At 37.4% G+C, this 19,725-nt stretch overlaps 1 protein-coding gene and 2 long non-coding RNA genes across 3 annotated transcripts; 2 read left to right on the plus strand and 1 right to left on the minus strand.

The window, feature by feature from the left end:
* Window positions 1-791: 791 nt before the first annotated feature.
* Window positions 792-6,579, minus strand: LOC130558750 (regulator of microtubule dynamics protein 2-like). The gene is made up of 3 exons (XM_057341351.1): window positions 6,284-6,579; window positions 994-1,114; window positions 792-911 (listed from the first exon to the last, which is right to left on the minus strand). The coding sequence occupies exons 1-3, from the start codon at window positions 6,574-6,576 to the stop codon at window positions 792-794; spliced, it is 534 nt and encodes a 177-aa protein (XP_057197334.1). The 5' UTR covers window positions 6,577-6,579.
* Window positions 6,580-10,265: 3,686 nt separating this feature from the next.
* LOC130559396 (uncharacterized) lies at window positions 10,266-12,831 on the plus strand. Its single transcript, XR_008963568.1, has 4 exons — window positions 10,266-10,536; window positions 10,831-10,945; window positions 11,345-11,593; window positions 11,842-12,831. It is a non-coding gene; the product is annotated as an uncharacterized LOC130559396 (long non-coding RNA).
* Window positions 12,832-18,168: 5,337 nt separating this feature from the next.
* On the plus strand, window positions 18,169-19,141 carry LOC130558724 (uncharacterized). The gene is made up of 3 exons (XR_008963483.1): window positions 18,169-18,295; window positions 18,729-18,841; window positions 19,063-19,141. It is a non-coding gene; the product is annotated as an uncharacterized LOC130558724 (long non-coding RNA).
* The last annotated feature ends 584 nt before the right edge of the window (window positions 19,142-19,725 follow it).

The raw sequence follows: 19,725 nt of genomic DNA on the forward strand, positions 1-19,725 counted from the left end.
AGAAAGAAAGAAAGAAAGAAAGAAAGAAAGAAAGAAAGAAAGAAAGAAAGAAAGAAAGAAAGAAAGAAAGAAAGAAAAAGATGGAGTGTACGGACACAATAAAAGCTAAATACAGGGCACGCAGACTGTCATGACCGGAGAACATTAAGGTAGCACAATAGGAATAAATTGTTATGCTCTCACAGATTAGAAATTGTATGTGTTGTAAAGATTTTTTCTCTCAGTAGCTCTAAACCAACAATATTTTACCATTTCTATTTTTTCGAATTATTTTATTTTTTGACCCTAAAACCAACTTCCAAGGCCTCTTTGCATAAAACTGTACTGTACTGTATTTGACCTTTTCTGTGTATTTACGGAACATTTTCTCTGGTAAAGCTGCTTTGGATCAATTCACATTGTGAATAAACTTGAATTGAAAAAATGTTTATATCGATAAACCTATCTGAAAAGCTACAATTCATACCTTTCTTCGGTGAAAAATAAACAAAAATTGGACAAAGCTCAATTTGCAATGCCAAACTTTTGAAAATTATTTATAATTTAAGCTGTCTGGTACGATAACACAGAAAACGTTTCACCGCTACCGAAACCAACTGCACAGAGATGGCGATTGAGAAGCTAAGTAACAGATAGCAGAATTAGGTTCAAGTTATCATATTCAGCCACCCCAACAAAAATATTAGAAGTTTTCATGACAGATGCAATAGTTAATCGTATATATTATCTCAGGTACAATCAGCAGTAAATTCTCAATTCACATGCTGCGAGTTAGATTCGGTCTGTGTGTGCTAAAAGATGTGATTACCGTTTGCAACACAACTTTTTTTCTCAGCAAGGTCCGCAGCAAAATCGTGAGCATCTGCGTAGGCTCTGGACAACCGCCAAAGATACTGGCACTTCTCATTGTACTGTAGGCACATATATGACATGTGTCACTTTATTAAACGTTGATTAAATATCGATGTAGCAAAAGTCACACACAGCACACACCTCCTCTTTCTTCTCTATAAGTAAATCCAGGCCCTGTGCTTTCTCTCTTCCATTACAGCTGTGGAGACGGTCGGCTTTCTCCAGTAGGGCTGTGAGTTCATCCACCGGCTCCTTCACTGGCCTGTTTAGAAAAAAAAAACAAATCTTTGGGTAAGCTCAACTCTAATAAAGAGAAATATCAAAAGCATTCTCAAAAACATATGGTTAATCTCAGGATCACACTTTGCTTTCATCGTGTGTGTTTTTCCTAAACAACAGGAGGTGAAGGAATTCCCTGTACAGGCCAGNAAAAACATATGGTTAATCTCAGGATCACACTTTGCTTTCATCGTGTGTGTTTTTCCTAAACAACAGGAGGTGAAGGAATTCCCTGTACAGGCCAGACACAAATTATGTAATCCATGTCCGGACCAAACAAGGTGTTTTCACAGGAAGGTCAAACGGATGCAGCCGGTAACTGATAGACGTTTATAAAAATGTTCCACGTGCAAAACATACACAAAGTACATGTGCAGTGAGCCAATTTATTGTTTATTGGTGCTGGCGCTTTCAGACACCTGAAGGCTCTTATGTAAAAACACCCTAAGTGTTGTTTATTTCACTCGCTACGCGGCACGCAATACCTGCACAGCTTTTACAGCCTTCGAAAAAAAGTCCCGTTTCAATAACTCAATAAGTATGTACTAACAACCAGTGCTCTCATCAGCCGAGAGGAGTGTGTAAAAACTCGGCATTAATTACAGGCTAAAGCATAAATGAAAGACGTGAATGAGAAAAAGTGAAGACTTAAAAGGCTTCCATTAAGAGCTGGCACGGACGGTATGTGCGTCATCTGCGGTTTGTGAGAACGTTTGAGTCTTCCAGCGATACCTCTGGAGGGATGTGTTGGAGCTGGAACCTCCGAGGGCACTTAAACGCTATATACACAGAGGTCGCTCGGCAGTCAGAGATCACCTACAGCCCCAGGAACCGCGGAAAGACGGTGCATGAGCTTCTAACTCTGCTGGTATGTTTTTGATTTCTGTTGCGTTACAGATAAGCTGCAAGAGATGCGAGTCATTTTGCCCATTTTTTTTATGTTTCTGCAGTGATGTGCAACCGTATCTTTCCCCCATACACATTCAGCTAAACACATGCATTTTTCTCCGGCATAGGGCATACGTTGAATCACAGCCTAAAATTTGGATAAAGCTAGGTAATGGCATAAAAAGAGTCCAGGGACTTGGTCATACAATACGTAACACAGAGAATGCATAATGTATATATTATATGCAGTCTGCAATTCCAAATTCGATTCAAACCGTGCCATAAACAAACAGATATTGTATAATATTTGGGTTTCTGCACTATTTAGAGCTCACATATTGAAAAGGCCAACGTGTGACGGTAACGCAGTTGCACCAAAGGTCACATTTCCATGCTTTCAGTGTCCAAAGGCAGAAATATTTCTCGTATATGAGATACAATCTATACTGCCCAGCCCTAGTCTGCACTTGTGGATCAGAGGACACAACCGCACCCAGGAAAAGCGGGAATCTTCCGCAGGGATTATTCCAATGGGAATCTTTTATCTGTGTCTTTGTGTGCCACTCGGAGCAGAAGTGTAAGTTTAAGAGCGTGCCGTTTGTTTGAGAGCACGTCTTAATCTGTCCTCAGCAAAGATCAACAACTGTCAAGTATCTGGCTGTGGGCTCGGATCTCAAGCATCCAACTTGGCAACCGCAGTGAAAGGAAGACTAACAAACATCATTAACACAAAGCTTTGGCTTTGCGACGCGCCACCGCTTCTGTTTATGTTTGTGAGGCAATGACAACCATATTTCATCACAGGTCTATTCATTTTTTGCACAAACAGGGGAAATACAGGGAAAAAGTAAGATGGACTTTGCCATTGCCATTTGCACTCCAAAGAGTAAATGATGACAACATTTTCATTTGTTGTCAATGTTGATAGGGTGAACTATCACTTTAATGTGAAAACATTGCCGTGCACAGGCCATGTTTGACATGGGGCTGTTAATTTCTGTACATTTTAATTTATACATCCATTGATCCCCTCACTGAGCAGCTCTTTCTTTCTGTCTGCCTAAAGATAATGACTAAATAAGGCCATGTCAAAACCTGAAATCAAAATGAAATTAATGGTTGAAATTAAACTTTAGCCTGGAATGTACACTAAATTTTACAGGATAAAGTGTTAAAGGGAGAACAACAGGAGAACATATTCTTCTTGTATGAGGTCTGTGCTATTGTATTTGATGATGTTCTTGATAAAACCTTCAGAAGGAGACATAACAGGCTCTTCAACTACACGTTTTGGCCAGGACTGTGAGGTTATTGATTATACGCTATTAAGGCCGCCAGAATATATATATTCTTTATAACAATACATTTATGTGAGTGTGATTTATTAGTTATATTTGTAGTGCAGAAGAAACAAAATAAAGCATTTTCTCAGTAAGACCCTTGAGTTTTGGAAAAAACACCTCCCAAAGTAAGTCTTCAAACAGAACAGATTAAACTCCAGCCTTTAGTGTTTAAAATGCATGACAAATCGCAGGCCCTTTCAAACTGAGAGCTGTTCGGGGGAAACGTGGTCAACAGTCACGGGCTGTGCACACATTCAAATGACTTCATCAAGAGCAGCCCCTGGAGTTTGGACCCACAAAATAAAGCCTCTATTGCCCTGTGCCAACCCCCAGAGCTCAGCGCAGGTCACAGCTTCACCCTAATGACCTGCTCCAACGTTTTAAAGCTTTTATGAAGCGTCATTTAGAAAAAATATGTTTCAGTTCTGACAAGAAAACTCCGGATGTGCATCTAGAAAACTGACACTGATTGAATGATTGCAAACCATTAATTTTTCGGGAAAATGAGGACTAAATATAAAAGATTATCCTCGCAGCCGTACGCATCGATACGTCACGCCTCGATGAGTCTGCACACAGTTTCTTCAACACAATAATGTGGCATCTGTGCCTTTAAAAACAATTCCTACTGTAAAAAGGACCACTGTACAGTCTGACAAATAAACGTCACGGTCCATCTGGCTGAACAGAGCTCCTCGCTAGTGTTCTTCATTTATTAAACAAAGCATCTATTCCTTTCTCTCCTCTATGCATTAACGATATGACCTGTCTGCCTCTATTCATTTTCATGTACGTCACACATAATAAATGGTATCGTTTAAAAACACGCAAGTGTTAACATCCTTTAGCAACTAAGGCGAGCCGTGACGTGACATCTTGTGAAGTTTTTGCACGGCGTGGGAAAAATTAGGCAGCAGTCATGCTTCCAGATTGATCGCACAGTGCCTTAAATAGAGATGGAAAGGAGGAAACTGTTTTGACAGATGAATGGTCCTTTGAACCCCAAGGGGCTTCGGGCCCAAACTACACAGGCTTCTGAATCAACATTTAGCTCCAAATTGCCGCATTTTAAAACACATCCTGACAGCTTGAAGTATAAACACATTAATCGACCGGCACACAAAAGCCAGTTATGGTCTAAAAACACTGCAAACACACAGAGACAATGCATCTTTGCATTGGCTCCCAATTCGTTACAGAATTGATTTTAAAGTTCTGTTGTTGGTTTTTAAAGCTTTGCATGGATTAGCTCCTGTGTATCTTTCCGATTTATTATCTGGACACAATCCTGGAAGGTCTCTTAGGTCTGCAAACCAGGGACTTTTGAACATTCCCCGTGCTAAACGGAAATTGAGAGGTGATCGAGCATTTGCTGTTGCAGCTCCAAAACTCTGGAACAGTCTACCGGTCACTGTCAGAACCTCCTCCACAGTAAAGGAGTTCACAACTAAACTCAAAACGTACCTTTTTACTTTGGCTTTTAACTGTATTTAAATTGTTTTACGGGGGTCTGATGTATGTTGTGATGTGTGCTGGGATCTATGTTATGTTGTATCTTCTCTCTTTATTTTTTTACTATTATTTTTCTTTTCTTTTTTTTCTTTCTGATTGTCAAGCACCTTGGTCAACAATTGTTGTTTTTATTGGTGCTATATAAATAAAGATGAGTTGAGTTGAGACAAGCACAAGTTATTGAATCTGATCACGGGCAAGTTTTTACACCTGTATATCTGGAGGAAAAGTGCACAAACCAGATGCTTAAAATAACAAATTATTTTTTTGGAGGTTTATAAGAACCGGTTAAAGAACAGTAATGCAAAAAACATTTAGGAGCAAATTTAGGAGCAAAAAAAATGTTAAGAAAATGTATTAAGACTGGAATCAAGCAAAAATAGCTTGCTATTTCTAATAATATGTATTATATAATTCACTTCAGTTCATTATTTTCTTACTAATTAGCCGTAAGTAGAACATTATGCTTTTTGGAACAAGGGATTGTACTATGGAAACATTGTGAATCTTTATCTGTAAGCATTGTGATTTTTATTCGGAACCCATTAACAACGTTTCTGTAATACGGCCCCTAGAGGAAGCAAAATGCTGAACCTTGAGCCAAAAAAACTGAGAATGGCCTTTGAACCCAGAGCAGTACGTACATGTGCGTATATAACAAGTATATCTTAAAGTAAAAATACCTAAAACACACCAAAAAAATCCAATCATGTAGGTAAAGCAAAAGTTGTCAACATAATGCTAAAAAAACAAACTGCAAAAGTGCTTGTGAACAACCTGTCAAAAAACAACAACAAGTTAAAGATGCTATGAAAAACTAAACATATATATTGTAAATTGCTTCAGGAGCAGAATGAGACTGGAATGGACTTGTAAGTGTTTAATGTCAAATTTGGTGAACAATGATTTAAATGAATGACTGGAGGCAGCGGAGTTCACCTCTTCTATATGGATGAGACATGACTTTAACCGCACGAGAGGCAGAGACAGCATTTTCATCAAAACAATTAAACGCTCTATTCACAAATCTCATAAAAAAATGTGGCGCCATTCTTAGTACGTCACTAAATGTATCCGGTTTAAAGCCGTATGACAGATATTCAGGTTGCGCTAAATTCTCTCTGGCTAATTCTGGTCTTCCAAGCACACATGCACATTTAATAAGAACTGGATTTAGCAGTTTTGATAAGCTTTTATTTTTGGAAAAGAGAAAACTCTTCAATATCCTACATCACAATTAGAAGTGCAACTTTAACGATAAGCTTAACCTAATACTTAAAATCATTCACATGTGTTATTTAGTCATTTTTGCTTTCATATATTAGCACAGTAAAAGACTTTTACTTTAAAAAAATTATCATTTATTTTTTTAAATAAACTTTTCAATAGACACTTGACTTGAAACTCACCCTCCTTCACTCTCCAAATCTTCTGAGCTTTGTCGGCGAGCACCAACATCCTCCCCACTCCGACCCCTCAGCTGGTCTCTGACAATGTGTTGTAGGTGTGAAACCCCATCCTTCAGGGCTCGCACCTCTTCCTTTAGCTCAGACACGCACTTGATCAGAACGTCCAGTCGATCCAGCACTTCAACATGACTGTCCACCTGATGGACTTTTCCACCATCAGCTCCGGGGAAGCTGACGACAGCCAGATTGATACCTTCTGCTCCTGCCAAAGCCCTGCTGTCTTCTTGAGTCATAGTCAACAACTGCAAAGACAAGAACACAGTTAATGACATTCCATATTAGTTGAAAATTAGTCTCAGCTTTCATATTGGTCTATTGAATCCGTGTATCATTCGTTCAATCGTTTTTTTTTTTCAAATGAAAACCACAAATGAAAAAACAAATAAACAACTTGTTAGTCATTATTTGTGTCCTGAACCAAAATGAAAAAACGAATAACGACTCGTTTTTCGATTTCCTGATTGTGCACTCAGATCAAAAATAGAAAAAAAACGAATAACGGGTTTCGACAAATTTTAATTTAGATTTTTCATTTACCCAAATTGGCATGACCCGGAAGTTTATGGATGTAAACTTCGTTGCACGTTTGAGGTCCGTGTACTTGACACTTCATCTACAGGAAAGTAAATGCTTCTAAAAGTAAAAAGTAATACGGCAATACTGGCCCTGCATTTACATGGTATCGGATCGATACCACATTTAACAGTAGCGACCACTACACTGAACAGGTACAATCCAGAAACTTCCGGGCCATGTTAATTTGGGTAAATGAAAAATCTAAATTAAAATTTGTCAAATCCCATTATTCGTTTTTTATATTTTTAAATATAAAATATGTCAAACCCGAGAAAGCGGGGTAACTCAAGCCCGTTTCTAAAGGGGAGGTAACTTATACTCAGAGTCAGTAACCATAGTAACTAGGGCTGTGCAAAAATATCAATACATGTAACTATCGCAATTTTTTTTTTCCGATAGTGTATCGATAGCGATACCTCTACTATCGATATTTTTTTTTAAATCGTCATATACATGCGGCCAAAAGTAAGTATGGCGAAAAATATAAGAACGCTTGGAGCTCTCAGAGCTGATGTGTGGGTGTGCTTTGCTTTTCAAAATAAGTAATGGAGTAATGAGTTATATAAAATAAATGCTGTTTGTAGGCTTCGCAAGTCATGACACAAGTCACTTGGCTACTGCAGTGCATTAGACAAAAAGTTGATTAAGAAAAGTAACAATGACATTTATTGTGCTTTCACGGATGTGACACCAGCACATTTACAGCACGGATGAACCAGGGGTTTTATACTGCCCATGTTCAGTGTTTTAACTGTAATGCACCACAACAACCAAGTGACTTGCGTGACCCACCTTATTCCCCTGTGCTACCCACTTGAGGGGCTCAATCCACAGTTTGAGAACACAAACCTCTGATCTAAAGGTCCATGCATCGCACATCATGGCCACTCTGCAGAGGTAAGGGATGTTTTTACACTTATCCTTACAGAAAACCCCAGGTGGTGCACAGCATGTTGTATTTCTAGCTCTACTTTTTACATTTTCTATTTAAAGTGTTGCAATATATCACAAATGTGTATCGTATCGAAATACATAGCAATATATTGTATCGTGACCCATCTATCGTATCGGGAGGCACTTGCCAATACACATCCCTAATAGTAACTTACTCTGTGAACCTAACGTGGTCGGGAGGGAGCAGGTTTTCTTTGGTAAACCCAGAGTTTATTTCCATCTCCTCCCCCTTTTAAAGCGCAAGTGGTGTACCTCATTCATTCATTCATTAATACAGTCATTCATGGCACACATTTTGATCACACAGAGACCATCTCAGTGACTTATATGTCATATGTGCTTTTATAGAGGATTCAGTGTGAAGAGGCTGCATTAATTCATTGGGATGTACTTTGATTTCAGGAAAGCAATTTAGGACCCGAGTGGAATTTTGTCATTTCCTTTCCATTTTATTAAAACTGTACCGTTTTTCTTTACAGTGAAATAGATATATCAAAACATATCTCATCCATCCTTACACCAATAACATCAGCCACCGTACGTGTATTACATCAGAGCGTAAATTTCTATGGACGATGAGAAATGACTTAATAAAGTGTATAAATAAAGAAATTAATAAATACAGACATACATGCAGAAATGAAGCGATAAATGTAATAAACAAGTAACTTTGACGTGCAGCCATTCCAAGTGTAATCTGCTCAGAGCAAGGTTCGAACCGGCGAACAGTCTAACTTTGCACGTAAGTCTGACGCCCTAATAGCTGTGCTATACACCATGACGTCTCATTGGCGTAACTAGAGCACTCATGGCGAGTGAGAACACACGATTTTTTTATTATTTCCATTGTTTCATTCATTTAATGATTAATTTATTTGTTTATTGGTACATTTATTAATTTAAACTTAAGTCATTTTCAGGACATGAATTGAACTAACTCAAATCAGCTGTTCTGAAACCAAAAACTCCTTGAATTCCTGGTCCTTGATTCTGATTGGCTGAGCGGAGTTCTAAGCCGTTATAAAATACCCCAACATATAACGGCTGACCGCACCACATAGCCTAAATATAATTTTATTTACTTTATTTTATGAAACCTTGCTAAGCATATGAAATAACTCCGCTTCGCGTCTTGCCACAACGCCCTTAGCTGTTATAAAATGCACCGTAACCCACTGCTTCTTGGGGCTTATTGCTTTAGTAAACCAACTCTGAGTTCAGGGTTTAACATAGAGTTGGTTGAACCTACTTATTAAAACGGGCCCCTTGTCGCAAATTTTGTCAACAAAGCAGTTGGTGAGAATGTTTTTTTCCTTACCGGTAGCCTGAATAAACATGCACATAGGCGTCGTGTTGACAGAGCTATGGCGCTTCGTTCAAACGAAAGCAGCACGTCACACGTTAGCGAGAGAAGTCAAAGGCCATTCATAAAGCGACCTGGGTTAGAGAGGCGGGACTTAAAAAAGCAAAGCCAATCCTGTTAGCGACGTGAGCTACAGAGGCGGGACTCATTGCAGAGAACGAGATTTAACTATTTGTGTTCCACAAACAGCGGTTGTAAAAGATGTTTTTAACTTCAATTAAATGATTTCTGGGAAAATAAATGTTGAATAATAAAATAAAATAAGTAATAGGTAGAAAACAAGACACAGAAGACACAGATGGACATCATTGGTTATATATAAATGTATATTATGTGAAAAGCGCTATATAAATAAAATTGAATTGAATATTAATTGTTTGGTCGAAATTATTGGTAGGGACAAATTAGTGGTCCCTGAATATTGGTAGGAACCCGTCCCTGAGCAAATCGACGCCCATGATTGATACTAATCAATCCCTTCGCGTCGGGTCTTGATCACACTGTGGGGATCATTTCTGCAATAACAAACGGCTGCTTGTACATTATCCCGCTTATTACACGGCTACTTGCCACGTGAAAAAAAACTGACATTAAATGTGAATTTGAAATATTTTATTAGCTCATTTTTACCGAATGCAGATCTTCCGCGAGGAAAAGCCGTTTACTTTCGGTTTTAAAGTAAGAAATGACACGTTCAAACATCACGAACAGGCAAATTGGTTTAATCATCTGTCAATATAATGTCCTATATGTTATTAAACGACATATTTATAATTAATGTTTGTGTACTATTAAACTGCACCTCTCAAAATTATTTGCAGTTACATTGTGTTATTCTTGACACCTTGGTTTTTGACTGGATATAGCCATCCAATGCCTGGCCAGAAAAGTTTTGATGGATGGTTGTGATATCCAACTATTGGACGATTACAGTGATTGACAGTTTGTGAAGTTTACGTAAACAGGTTTGCAGAATAACCCGTGCGCAAACATACCGTGCATCCGTGCTTGCCATTTTACGCACGGAAGTACAGAGAACAGCGTCGCTTCGCTGTACGGAGCACATTTTAGTGAACGGATTTTCTCCAAAGCTTACGGCGCAACCTTTACACCAAGGATCGTCGACCACGGAAGACTTTTTTTGATGTTGAAAGTGTTTTGGAGGAGATAATGAGGAGCAGCGACGAAGAGCAGCAGAAAGAAGCAGAGACATTACATCAGAGAGAGAAAGCTCGGTGTCGAGCGTCGATTCCCTAGAAGACGACATGTTTGTTGATGGACTTGATCCCGTGTTAGATCGGTAAGTTACAATTTATTTTCTTGATTGCTTATAAATGTTAATTGTGGATTAGCAGTTTTTGTGTCATGGTGTTTAGAGCTGTTTTGATCATAAAAATGGACATGACAAACAAGATAGGTAGCGTTTATTTTTTTCTAGACAGTTTATGTATGATACATAAAGTTATTATATTATAGATAAATATGTAAGATGCATAGAGTTTATTGTATCTGTGACAGGTTTATGTGAAGATATGTAGGAAAAGTATTGGTTTTACAAATCATTTATAATGCTGAGCATTATATTATAATACAGGTATTTCAATTGACACATATGAGGACTGGTGTCCGGAGTCTAGTCCTGAGCACCGGAAGAGATCACGGCAGCCATCGTCATCATCTGCATCTCAGCTAAAGAACAAACTATGAAGGTAAATTCATGCCAAAAAGATTTTGCATGCGCAGGATACAATTTGTGAAAGTGTACGTGACATTGCAAACATGAAATAAATTTGCATGCGTAAAAAAAAGTTTTGTAAAGTTGTAAATTAAGCTGCAAGCAAAAGAAAACAAGTTTTGCAGCATTGTAGCGTTTTTCGTAAGTGTAATTCATGTGTTGTGAAACTGCAACGCTTTTCCACGCTTACACTTTTGACACGTTTTTTGCGCAGAAATACAGCCAAAAGCATTGCGAGTCTGTAAACAGAGGTGTGCGTGCAAAAACAATGGTGTTATGAACTGCAAAAGGGATCCACTGCGCAGAACCTGCTGTGTATAATTATGTAAAATAAACCTGTTGCAAATGTGTAAATGTCTTGTTGCGTACGCAGGGGAAATCAGTTTCCTGCAATAACCCGATCTGTACGGCGCCGTCACGTTTGTAGCTGCGCTTACAGTTCTGGCACCATTGTCTCACTAATATGAGTTTGCAAGCGAGGGGAGAGGCGGGGCTACCTTCTTGTGACCAATCGAATGAGGTTCCTGATGACTCATCGTTTTCTCTTGTCTGATTGGTTCAATAACGCGCCAGGCAGGCAGAAGTCAGCCGGCTCTGTATCGTCCTCAAGGCTGCAGGAATGGTACTTTATGTGCATGCACACACAGACAAATAATATAGAGATTTGATATAATAGTTAATAGGTACGCGATACTTTAATCATTAAGCTAACTGACATATGACACATCTGAGCTGCTTTTTTGTAAAGTAAGTCTTGTAGAAAACGTATTGAAACATCGTGTAGCGTCTTGAACTGATGCTACAATCTCTAATTAAAAGTGTTCACCAAATGTCTGAGAATTAACACTCTAATTTTAATTGTCTCTTCAGGATTTGTTGATAGATGCTGTATTGGATAGGCTCCACTCAAGGCTGTCCCACCTTCTTAATCGGCCACCAATTGATTTGGACTTTTTGGAGTTTACGTGTTCCCAGGAGTGTTTTTTTTTTAAGTGCACTTTCAAGCCAGGAATCTTTTCCACGTGCTGTAATGGAGAGACTCAGAGAGGTTTTTCAGATTATTGCTGAGATCAACCAAAATCAAGAGTGTACACACACTGTGGTTTTTGAATCTGGCAAGCTTGGGCGGGTGCGTGCGCGCGTGTGCGTGGAGCATTTTAAAGTGTCAGAGAAAGACACACTACGGGACATGCCGCACGGAAGTACATTTCCGAATGAAAGCGCCTTTACCGGTCGGTAACTTTACTTCAGACGGAAGCGGGCTGTCTGACAGTAGCCCCGCCGCTCGCAACATCCTTTGACATCATACAGTGGTCGCGTGCACACAGTTCCCTGTACTAAACAACTTGTCAAAGTATGTTCTGTGCATCCCGGCTACGAGTGCACCTTCTGAGAGAACAGTCAGCTTTTGTGGGCGGAGTTTGGAGGAGAGACGTGAACTGAAATGGTTGTCAGTCAGCATCAGTCAGAATTGCTTGCATTGGATGTTTTTTTTTCTCAAATCATTTTGCAATGTAGCCTATAATAATCCAACAGTTTTAGTTTATTTGTATTTTTATTTTATAGGCCTAATGTGGAATGACAGTTTTTAATGAAGTGTTTTGTTGTAGGTGTACAGAGTAACTTACATTACATTCTTTTAGCAGTCAGTTATAGGCCTAATTAATATAGGCTATTCATGAAGGGAGAGGGCTCAATTTTTTGTTTGAATTTACTTTGTTTTGCTCAATTTTATATAAAGTTGTATTGTATTTTATTGAAAAGCTAGACAAATTATAAAAAGCACATTTTGACTATTCAGTTTGTGCAATAGTGAAAAAAATAGCTTAATAAATAGAACAAATGCAAAAAACCATGTTCGGTGTTCGGTATTATTCGGCCAAGTGTTTCACATCATGTTCGGCTTCGGCCAAGAATTTTCGTTTCGGTGCATCCCTATTTTAGATGAAGATCTGGATACATTAGTGTCACCAGTGAAATCAACACACCCTTATACTGGATATAGAATGGTGAAGGGTTTGCTGCAAGCTGAGGGGCACAGAGTGAGTGGGAAAGGATCCGGGCTTCGATGCGTCGAGTTGACAGTGCTGGCATCATCTCTAGACTGACACAGTTGGGATGTGTTGTTCGTAGAACTTACTCTGTGCCCAGCCCAGGAGCATTAATGCACATTGATACCAATCACAAGCTCATACGGTATGCATATTCTCATCCTAAATCATTTAATGAAATCTTATAAGCAAAGCTTTCCTTTTCATTGTTTTTAAATATCAATTTCTCCAAAAAATAGGTACAACATTGTGATTTTCGGAGGCATCGACGGTTTTTCTAGAAAGGTATACAAGTATGACAAAAATGCACTCTTCAGCTTCTTCGGAATGTTTGCTTGACAATAATAGGTCATATGTGTTTGAAATTGTAAATTGTAGATTATATGATTTTGAGATACAATACTACATTTTAATTCATAATACTGAAATGATTTTAAATACTTAAATTAATACTTTTATTGACACTACCATTTATAATTTTGCACAAAAACTACTGGAAGTTGGCTTCCTAAAGATTGATTTCAATCATTTACATGACCTTGCTCAGTCAATATTAAAGATAACAAGGATTTTAGCTGGCAGTCATAAATTTTATATTGCATATTGATGCCAGGATCACATACTGACTGATACTGCTATTTTTCGGGTGTTGCACAGATCATGTACCTAGGTGTTGCAGCCAATAATTGGGCCTCTACCACACTGTACTTTTCCAGCGTTCTGTTGAAAGATTTGGCCTTCCACTCCGGTAAGTATTACCTTTAATTAATTTATTGTTAGATCAGGGTAGCAGATCCTGCTCCAATATGTTATTCTGATCACAGGACACAACACATTATGCTTTATTAGAAGTAAAAATTATATTTGTACCAGTGTAAATATTTTTTAAATAGCATTTTTTTGTCATTTACAATGTGCTATGTACATCATTTTTATAGGGTCAGGGGAGACCAAGGGGTTGAAGTGAAGTGGCTCGTACAGGGCTCTAGAGTGCGACCTTATTTCTCAATGGTGCAACTAAAAAAAATCTGAGGTCGCACCAGTGCGACCAGCCGTTCGAGGGAGAAAAAAAGTCTCCGCGACTATGAAAGTCTCCCTGTGATTCAACAACAGACACACATTAGGCCCATATCGTGGTCTAAACCAATCAGAGATAGTGAAGGGCGGACCTCCCTCTGATTGGCCATGGTCCAGATTTTCCTGTACGTGTGTGTGTACCAGAGGTCGCGTTAACCGAAAATTCTCTTTTTTTACCAGTGACGGAAAAACCTGAAGTCCGTCCGTCCGTCATTTTGACGGATTACAATGAGGGCAATTTGTAACTCCCCGTTTCCCTTCATTAGAGCGTGATATGCTTGCGAAGGGACATGCGTGTTTTTCACCTGTCATTGTTACTGACTAGATATAGGCTATGTGATGCGATCTGGGAAAACCTGTCGGATGTCGCGCTGGGGAACACATATCAAAGTAAACCACATAACATGAAGAATGAAGGAGTATCAATGCACATTTCCCGGCAGTCCTGTGTGGTCCGTGTATCATCTGATCATTTGATTATTCCATTCAATATAACAAACGGAAAAAGAAAAAAACAGTCGATATTTCGTTTTTCCGTTTTTCTGTATGCACAAAAATAAAAAACGGTGTTTTTCTTCTTATTTCGTCTTGAAACGGGAAATCCAATAAATAAATAAACCAAAACGAAATAACGACCCTAATTAGTGTTTTTCTCATTTTTGGGTGATGTTGCATGGATTTCTGCGCGCGCGAGCGCGGCAGCGCGCCTAGAGCTCTTCACGAATGTCGCGATCGATCAGTTATCATTTACAATGGCTTCACTCGAGCTGTACATGTTTCATATTCATCAAATGTTTTTAAATAATATGACACATCACGAGATATCGGAAAAGAGGCCATGCTCTCTGGGGAACACTGCAACATTATTATGGTCCCTCCGTGAGGTACAGGCTCTGGCATGTTACCTAAAAACAGTAGCCTAAACTGATGTAATGTAATAGTGCAAATGACTACATAAAAACCTCACAGTTTCAACACAAACTGAATCTTTTATGAATTACTCTATAGCAGGACAGTAGTTTTAGCTGGGGGAACCTAATGAACTCGGTTGAGTGAGTTAAGCGGCTGTACATTGCGCATGCGCACAGCGTGGGACACAGCATCTGCGCACAACCCTGGGAAATCACCCAAAAATGAAAAAACTATAATTAGGGTCGTTATTTCGTTTTGGTTTACTTATTTATTGGATTTCCCTTTCAAGGCTGAAATAAGAAGAAAAACATAGTTTATTTTTTTATTTTTGTGCATACAGTAAAACGGAAAAACTAAATATCGACTGTTTTTTTTCTTTTTCCGTTTGTTATATTGAATGGAATAATCAAATGATCAGATGATACACGGGTCCTGTGTAAACATGCATGCAAAGTTTTTTCATACAATGTTTTCGTGAGATGACAGAGCTCCCCGTCTGCAGCACCGGGTGTTATCCGATCGCAAAACATACAAGGGATGATCAAAAGTCCAGACACTATGCACATGATAAACAACGTAAAACTTGCTTCACTGCTTATTAGTTGTTGTCCGTAATGTTTGTTAGTTTCCTTGTGTAGTGATAATGGCAGAGCTCTCGTTCTTTAAGTCTGCGCTGCGCCATTTTCCTTACTTTTGTTTTATTCAAACGGTTTTGTACAGTGTTTTTATAGACCTCAACACTGGGAAATGTTTTTTTATTAAATTGTTATTAGAGTAAGTCTTTTACCACTGTAAAATGACTTTTACTTGTGATACTGCTGTTGTGCTTTTATTTTCATCACTTAACTTTAAGCCCGTTTTCCTCCAAATTCCGTTCCTGAAAATCATAGCGCTTCAGCCGACCTCAGCCATAACTTTTGTTACATACACAAGGTATGAGCAAAATAAAACTCATTTGGAAAGGGCTTGAATATGGTATCAAAAACGGTAATATATAAATTTGCACCATGTGTTAGGTTTTCCCAGATCGAATCACAAATGAACATAAACATTAAAACATTAAATATTTAGATGAATATGAACAACAACGGCTTTATTGGGCATTCAGTTGTATTAAAATACAACAAGTTCCGAGACGCAAGTACAGCGTGATGACGTCACGAACATACTAATTACCAGGTAAAGCCACCTTGCACCATAGACATTGAGATGCTTTTTATTATTTATTTTTTTACTTTCCAATTAACAGAAACAATGAAAAAACACAAAAGCACAGAAACAATATAAAAACAATACATTTGTATGAAACTATACTTTTGATGCACACTAATTTATGAATAAATTATCATTTATGTATCAATTTATCTTCCTAAATAGATTATTCTTCTAAACACTGATCAAATGTGTATTCTAGAGTCTTAGGCCTTTCCAACGATATAATGTTTGTCATGTTAAGATAAGATTTACATGCAAAGTATTGAAGTAAATGTAGGTGTTCCGCAGGATGTATTTTTGATNCTTTACTGTAACAGGCTGAGGAACAGACTTTCCAGAGTAAAATAGGCCTTTACGCTTGTTTTCTTATCAACAACATGTAAACAAAATACAAAAGATAACCTTATACCACAGACTGTCAATAAACATTCTGTTTTGTCAGTTTTTTTGTACATTCTGTTTTATGCGTTTGCTCCGCGTGGGTTTAAACGAACAATTTAACAAAAGAAACTATGAGATGTAGTGTTAGCTGCCAAACATGCTTTCACAAGTGTCACTAACGTGGAAGGACGAAAAAGTTTCATATTTTTTAATCAATTATTAAGTACATTTAACATTATCAACAAAAAAGAAAATAGGACCCCAATATAAGTTAATCTCCACCTACAAATATGGGCACAGTGAAATGAAGCGCGTCCCAGCCATGGTGCATCAGCTTTTTGAGACCCCCGGAAACACTTCCGTTGTTGTTTGTGCCACTTGCAGCGCGTTTATGTATTTGTTTGTGTTGCGAGAATTTGCAGCGCATTTCTGTATTTGTTTGTGTTGCGATAATTTGCAGCGCGTTTCTGTATTTGTTTGTGTTGTGAGGATTTGCAGCGCGTTTCACTGTTTGTTTGTGTTGTGAGGATTTGCAGTGCGTTTCTGTGTTTGTTTGTGGTTCGAGTATTTGCAGGGCATGTGTCGCCAAACTAATGAATATGCTTTCTGAATTTGCTGGTGTTTTTTCTGTTTGCATGTGTTTTCTTCCGTTGCAGCGCGGTGACACATAGCGGCCACCGTAGTTATTTCCTGTCTGACGTTGAGATCTCTGGCAAAATGTAAATGCTAAATTAAGATGATACCTTGCAGATATTCATGGATTCATGGCCCTGTGAGCTGCATTAAACTGTCTCTTAGATTTACATTTAAGAATTTGACATGAAAATTATGTTATGTTAGACATAAAGTAATTAAAAGATTTTAAACGATTTATAACAGAGGGGTGCCCTATTTGCCCTGCACAACCTCAGTTAACTAGACTTTACAAAACTATGGACCCATCTCATTATTATGAAACTATTTAAGCCATAATAAGACGTTTCATCTCATTATATGAATACAATTTTAATGTGCATTTCAAACTCATAGATCTGTCATATTCTTTACTGATGGAATTGCAATAGAATACTAATATATTTTTAACACTTTAGAACGTTGCATTAGTTAACATTAGTTAAGCATTAGATTACATGTATGCATTTGTTAATCTTTATTTTCAGTATTTACTAATATTTTTTAAAAACATTGAACATGCACCATGAACTAACATGAACAATTGTATTTGGCATTAACTAACAATAAACAAGATTAATAAATGCTGACAACTGTATTGCTCATTGTTGGTTTCATGTTAATGCAGGTGTTCCCAAATTTTAGATCCGAGATTTATAATCTCTCAACATCCTCCAGAAATACATGGAGAACACACACATTTGTTCCTTTTTAGTAGTTTTCTTATTATGGATCAATAAATTTAATTTTAATTTTAAAATACATATAGGGCTGTATGATTATGTCAAAAAACTATATTAGTCCCCTTGATATTGTAATGTTGATTATTAATGTTGATTGGATTTTACATTTAAGTATGTTTGAAACTTCCTACACGCTGTAAGTGCACCACTTGTGGCTCCCACTGTCAAAACGAGACAACATCCGTTACGGGCGGGTTACCGCTAGCGACCGGGAGGTGGAGGAGGCGGCGATCGCTGCTGACATTCATGACAAAATCATGACCTTCCCTGACGGTGAGAGACCTCAACATCTGATATAAACAACATCTGAAACACTACAGCATTCTGACTCTCTCGATTTAGGATTGCGGAATTAGACAATAAAATTGTGAATGTCCTTGAATATATATATTTTAAAAATATGTCATATATTTTATAAAAAGATTTATTTCCTATATTTTTATATATTAAATATATTTCATGTACAGCATATTAAAAATAATTTGCCAAAGGTCCTGAAATTATCATTTGAATATATACAATAGTTATACAGTAATTCACTTATTATTAATATTCTTCATATTTTCATTCTTAATATTATATTAACACAATTATAATTTCATATAATTATTTTAGAATTTTTGTCTTTGTGGTACATTTGCCATTTTGTAGTATGACTTTATATTTGAGTTAATATTTAATGTGTTTTTTTGTAATACATTTGTAGGTTATGAAACTCAGGTGGGTGAAAGAGGTCTGAAGTTGAGTGGAGGAGAGAAGCAGAGAGTGGCCATCGCCCGCACCATCCTCAAAGCACCACAGATCATTCTCCTCGATGAGGTATGACATCACAAGTGCATTATGGGAGGAAATGTCTCAACAAGAAAAAGAAGTAAACATGATTGTGAAGTCAAAAAAAAAACGTGGAACGTGGAGTAATAGTTATGCATTCAAGTCATTTTTAAAGATGCATATTAAACACATGAATGAACACACTCTTAAGTTGTATTTATACACACAGTTAGATTTGATATGTTCATGATAAGATCTTCTACCCACAGGCCACATCTGCTTTAGACACACAGACCGAACGAAACATACAAGCCTCGCTCGGTAAAGTCTGCGCCAACAGAACCACCATTTTGTATGGAGGACTAAACCTGCAAAAATTATAAATAAATAAATGTATAAATAAATAAATATATAAACGAATAAATGTAATAATATGAAAATAAATAAAGGAATGAATGGTTTGATAAAACAAAATAATTCGTTTTAGCTATTATTGATCTTAGCTTTAACTTTTCTTTTCATTTTTTAAATTGATTTATTATTTTTTGTGTCCATTTTTATATTTTTAATTATTATTATTTTTTATTTTTAGATTATTTTATTTATCATTTCCTTTTATTTTTACATTTATTTATTTATACGTTTATTTATTTTTATATTTATTTATTATCGCATGTATTTATTTCCACTTTTATTTATTTATTCTTGAATTTATTCTTACTTTTCTGTGTCTTGTATGATAATTAGATGGGTTGGTCTTGCCTACTATTGGTTCAGCGTAGATTGAAGCGTTTGATCGATTACTCTTGACTTGTTTTGGACTAACGTCACGTCACTCACTGATCGTTTGCTTCGTGTATAACGTTAAGTAACTATGGCGGGCGCACAATTAGCTAGAGAGTTACAGCATTTAGCCAATGAAGTCGATAACC

Source organism: Triplophysa rosa, linkage group LG9 (assembly GCF_024868665.1).
Source record: "Triplophysa rosa linkage group LG9, Trosa_1v2, whole genome shotgun sequence".
In the NCBI taxonomy this organism is placed as follows: Eukaryota; Metazoa; Chordata; class Actinopteri; order Cypriniformes; family Nemacheilidae; genus Triplophysa; species Triplophysa rosa.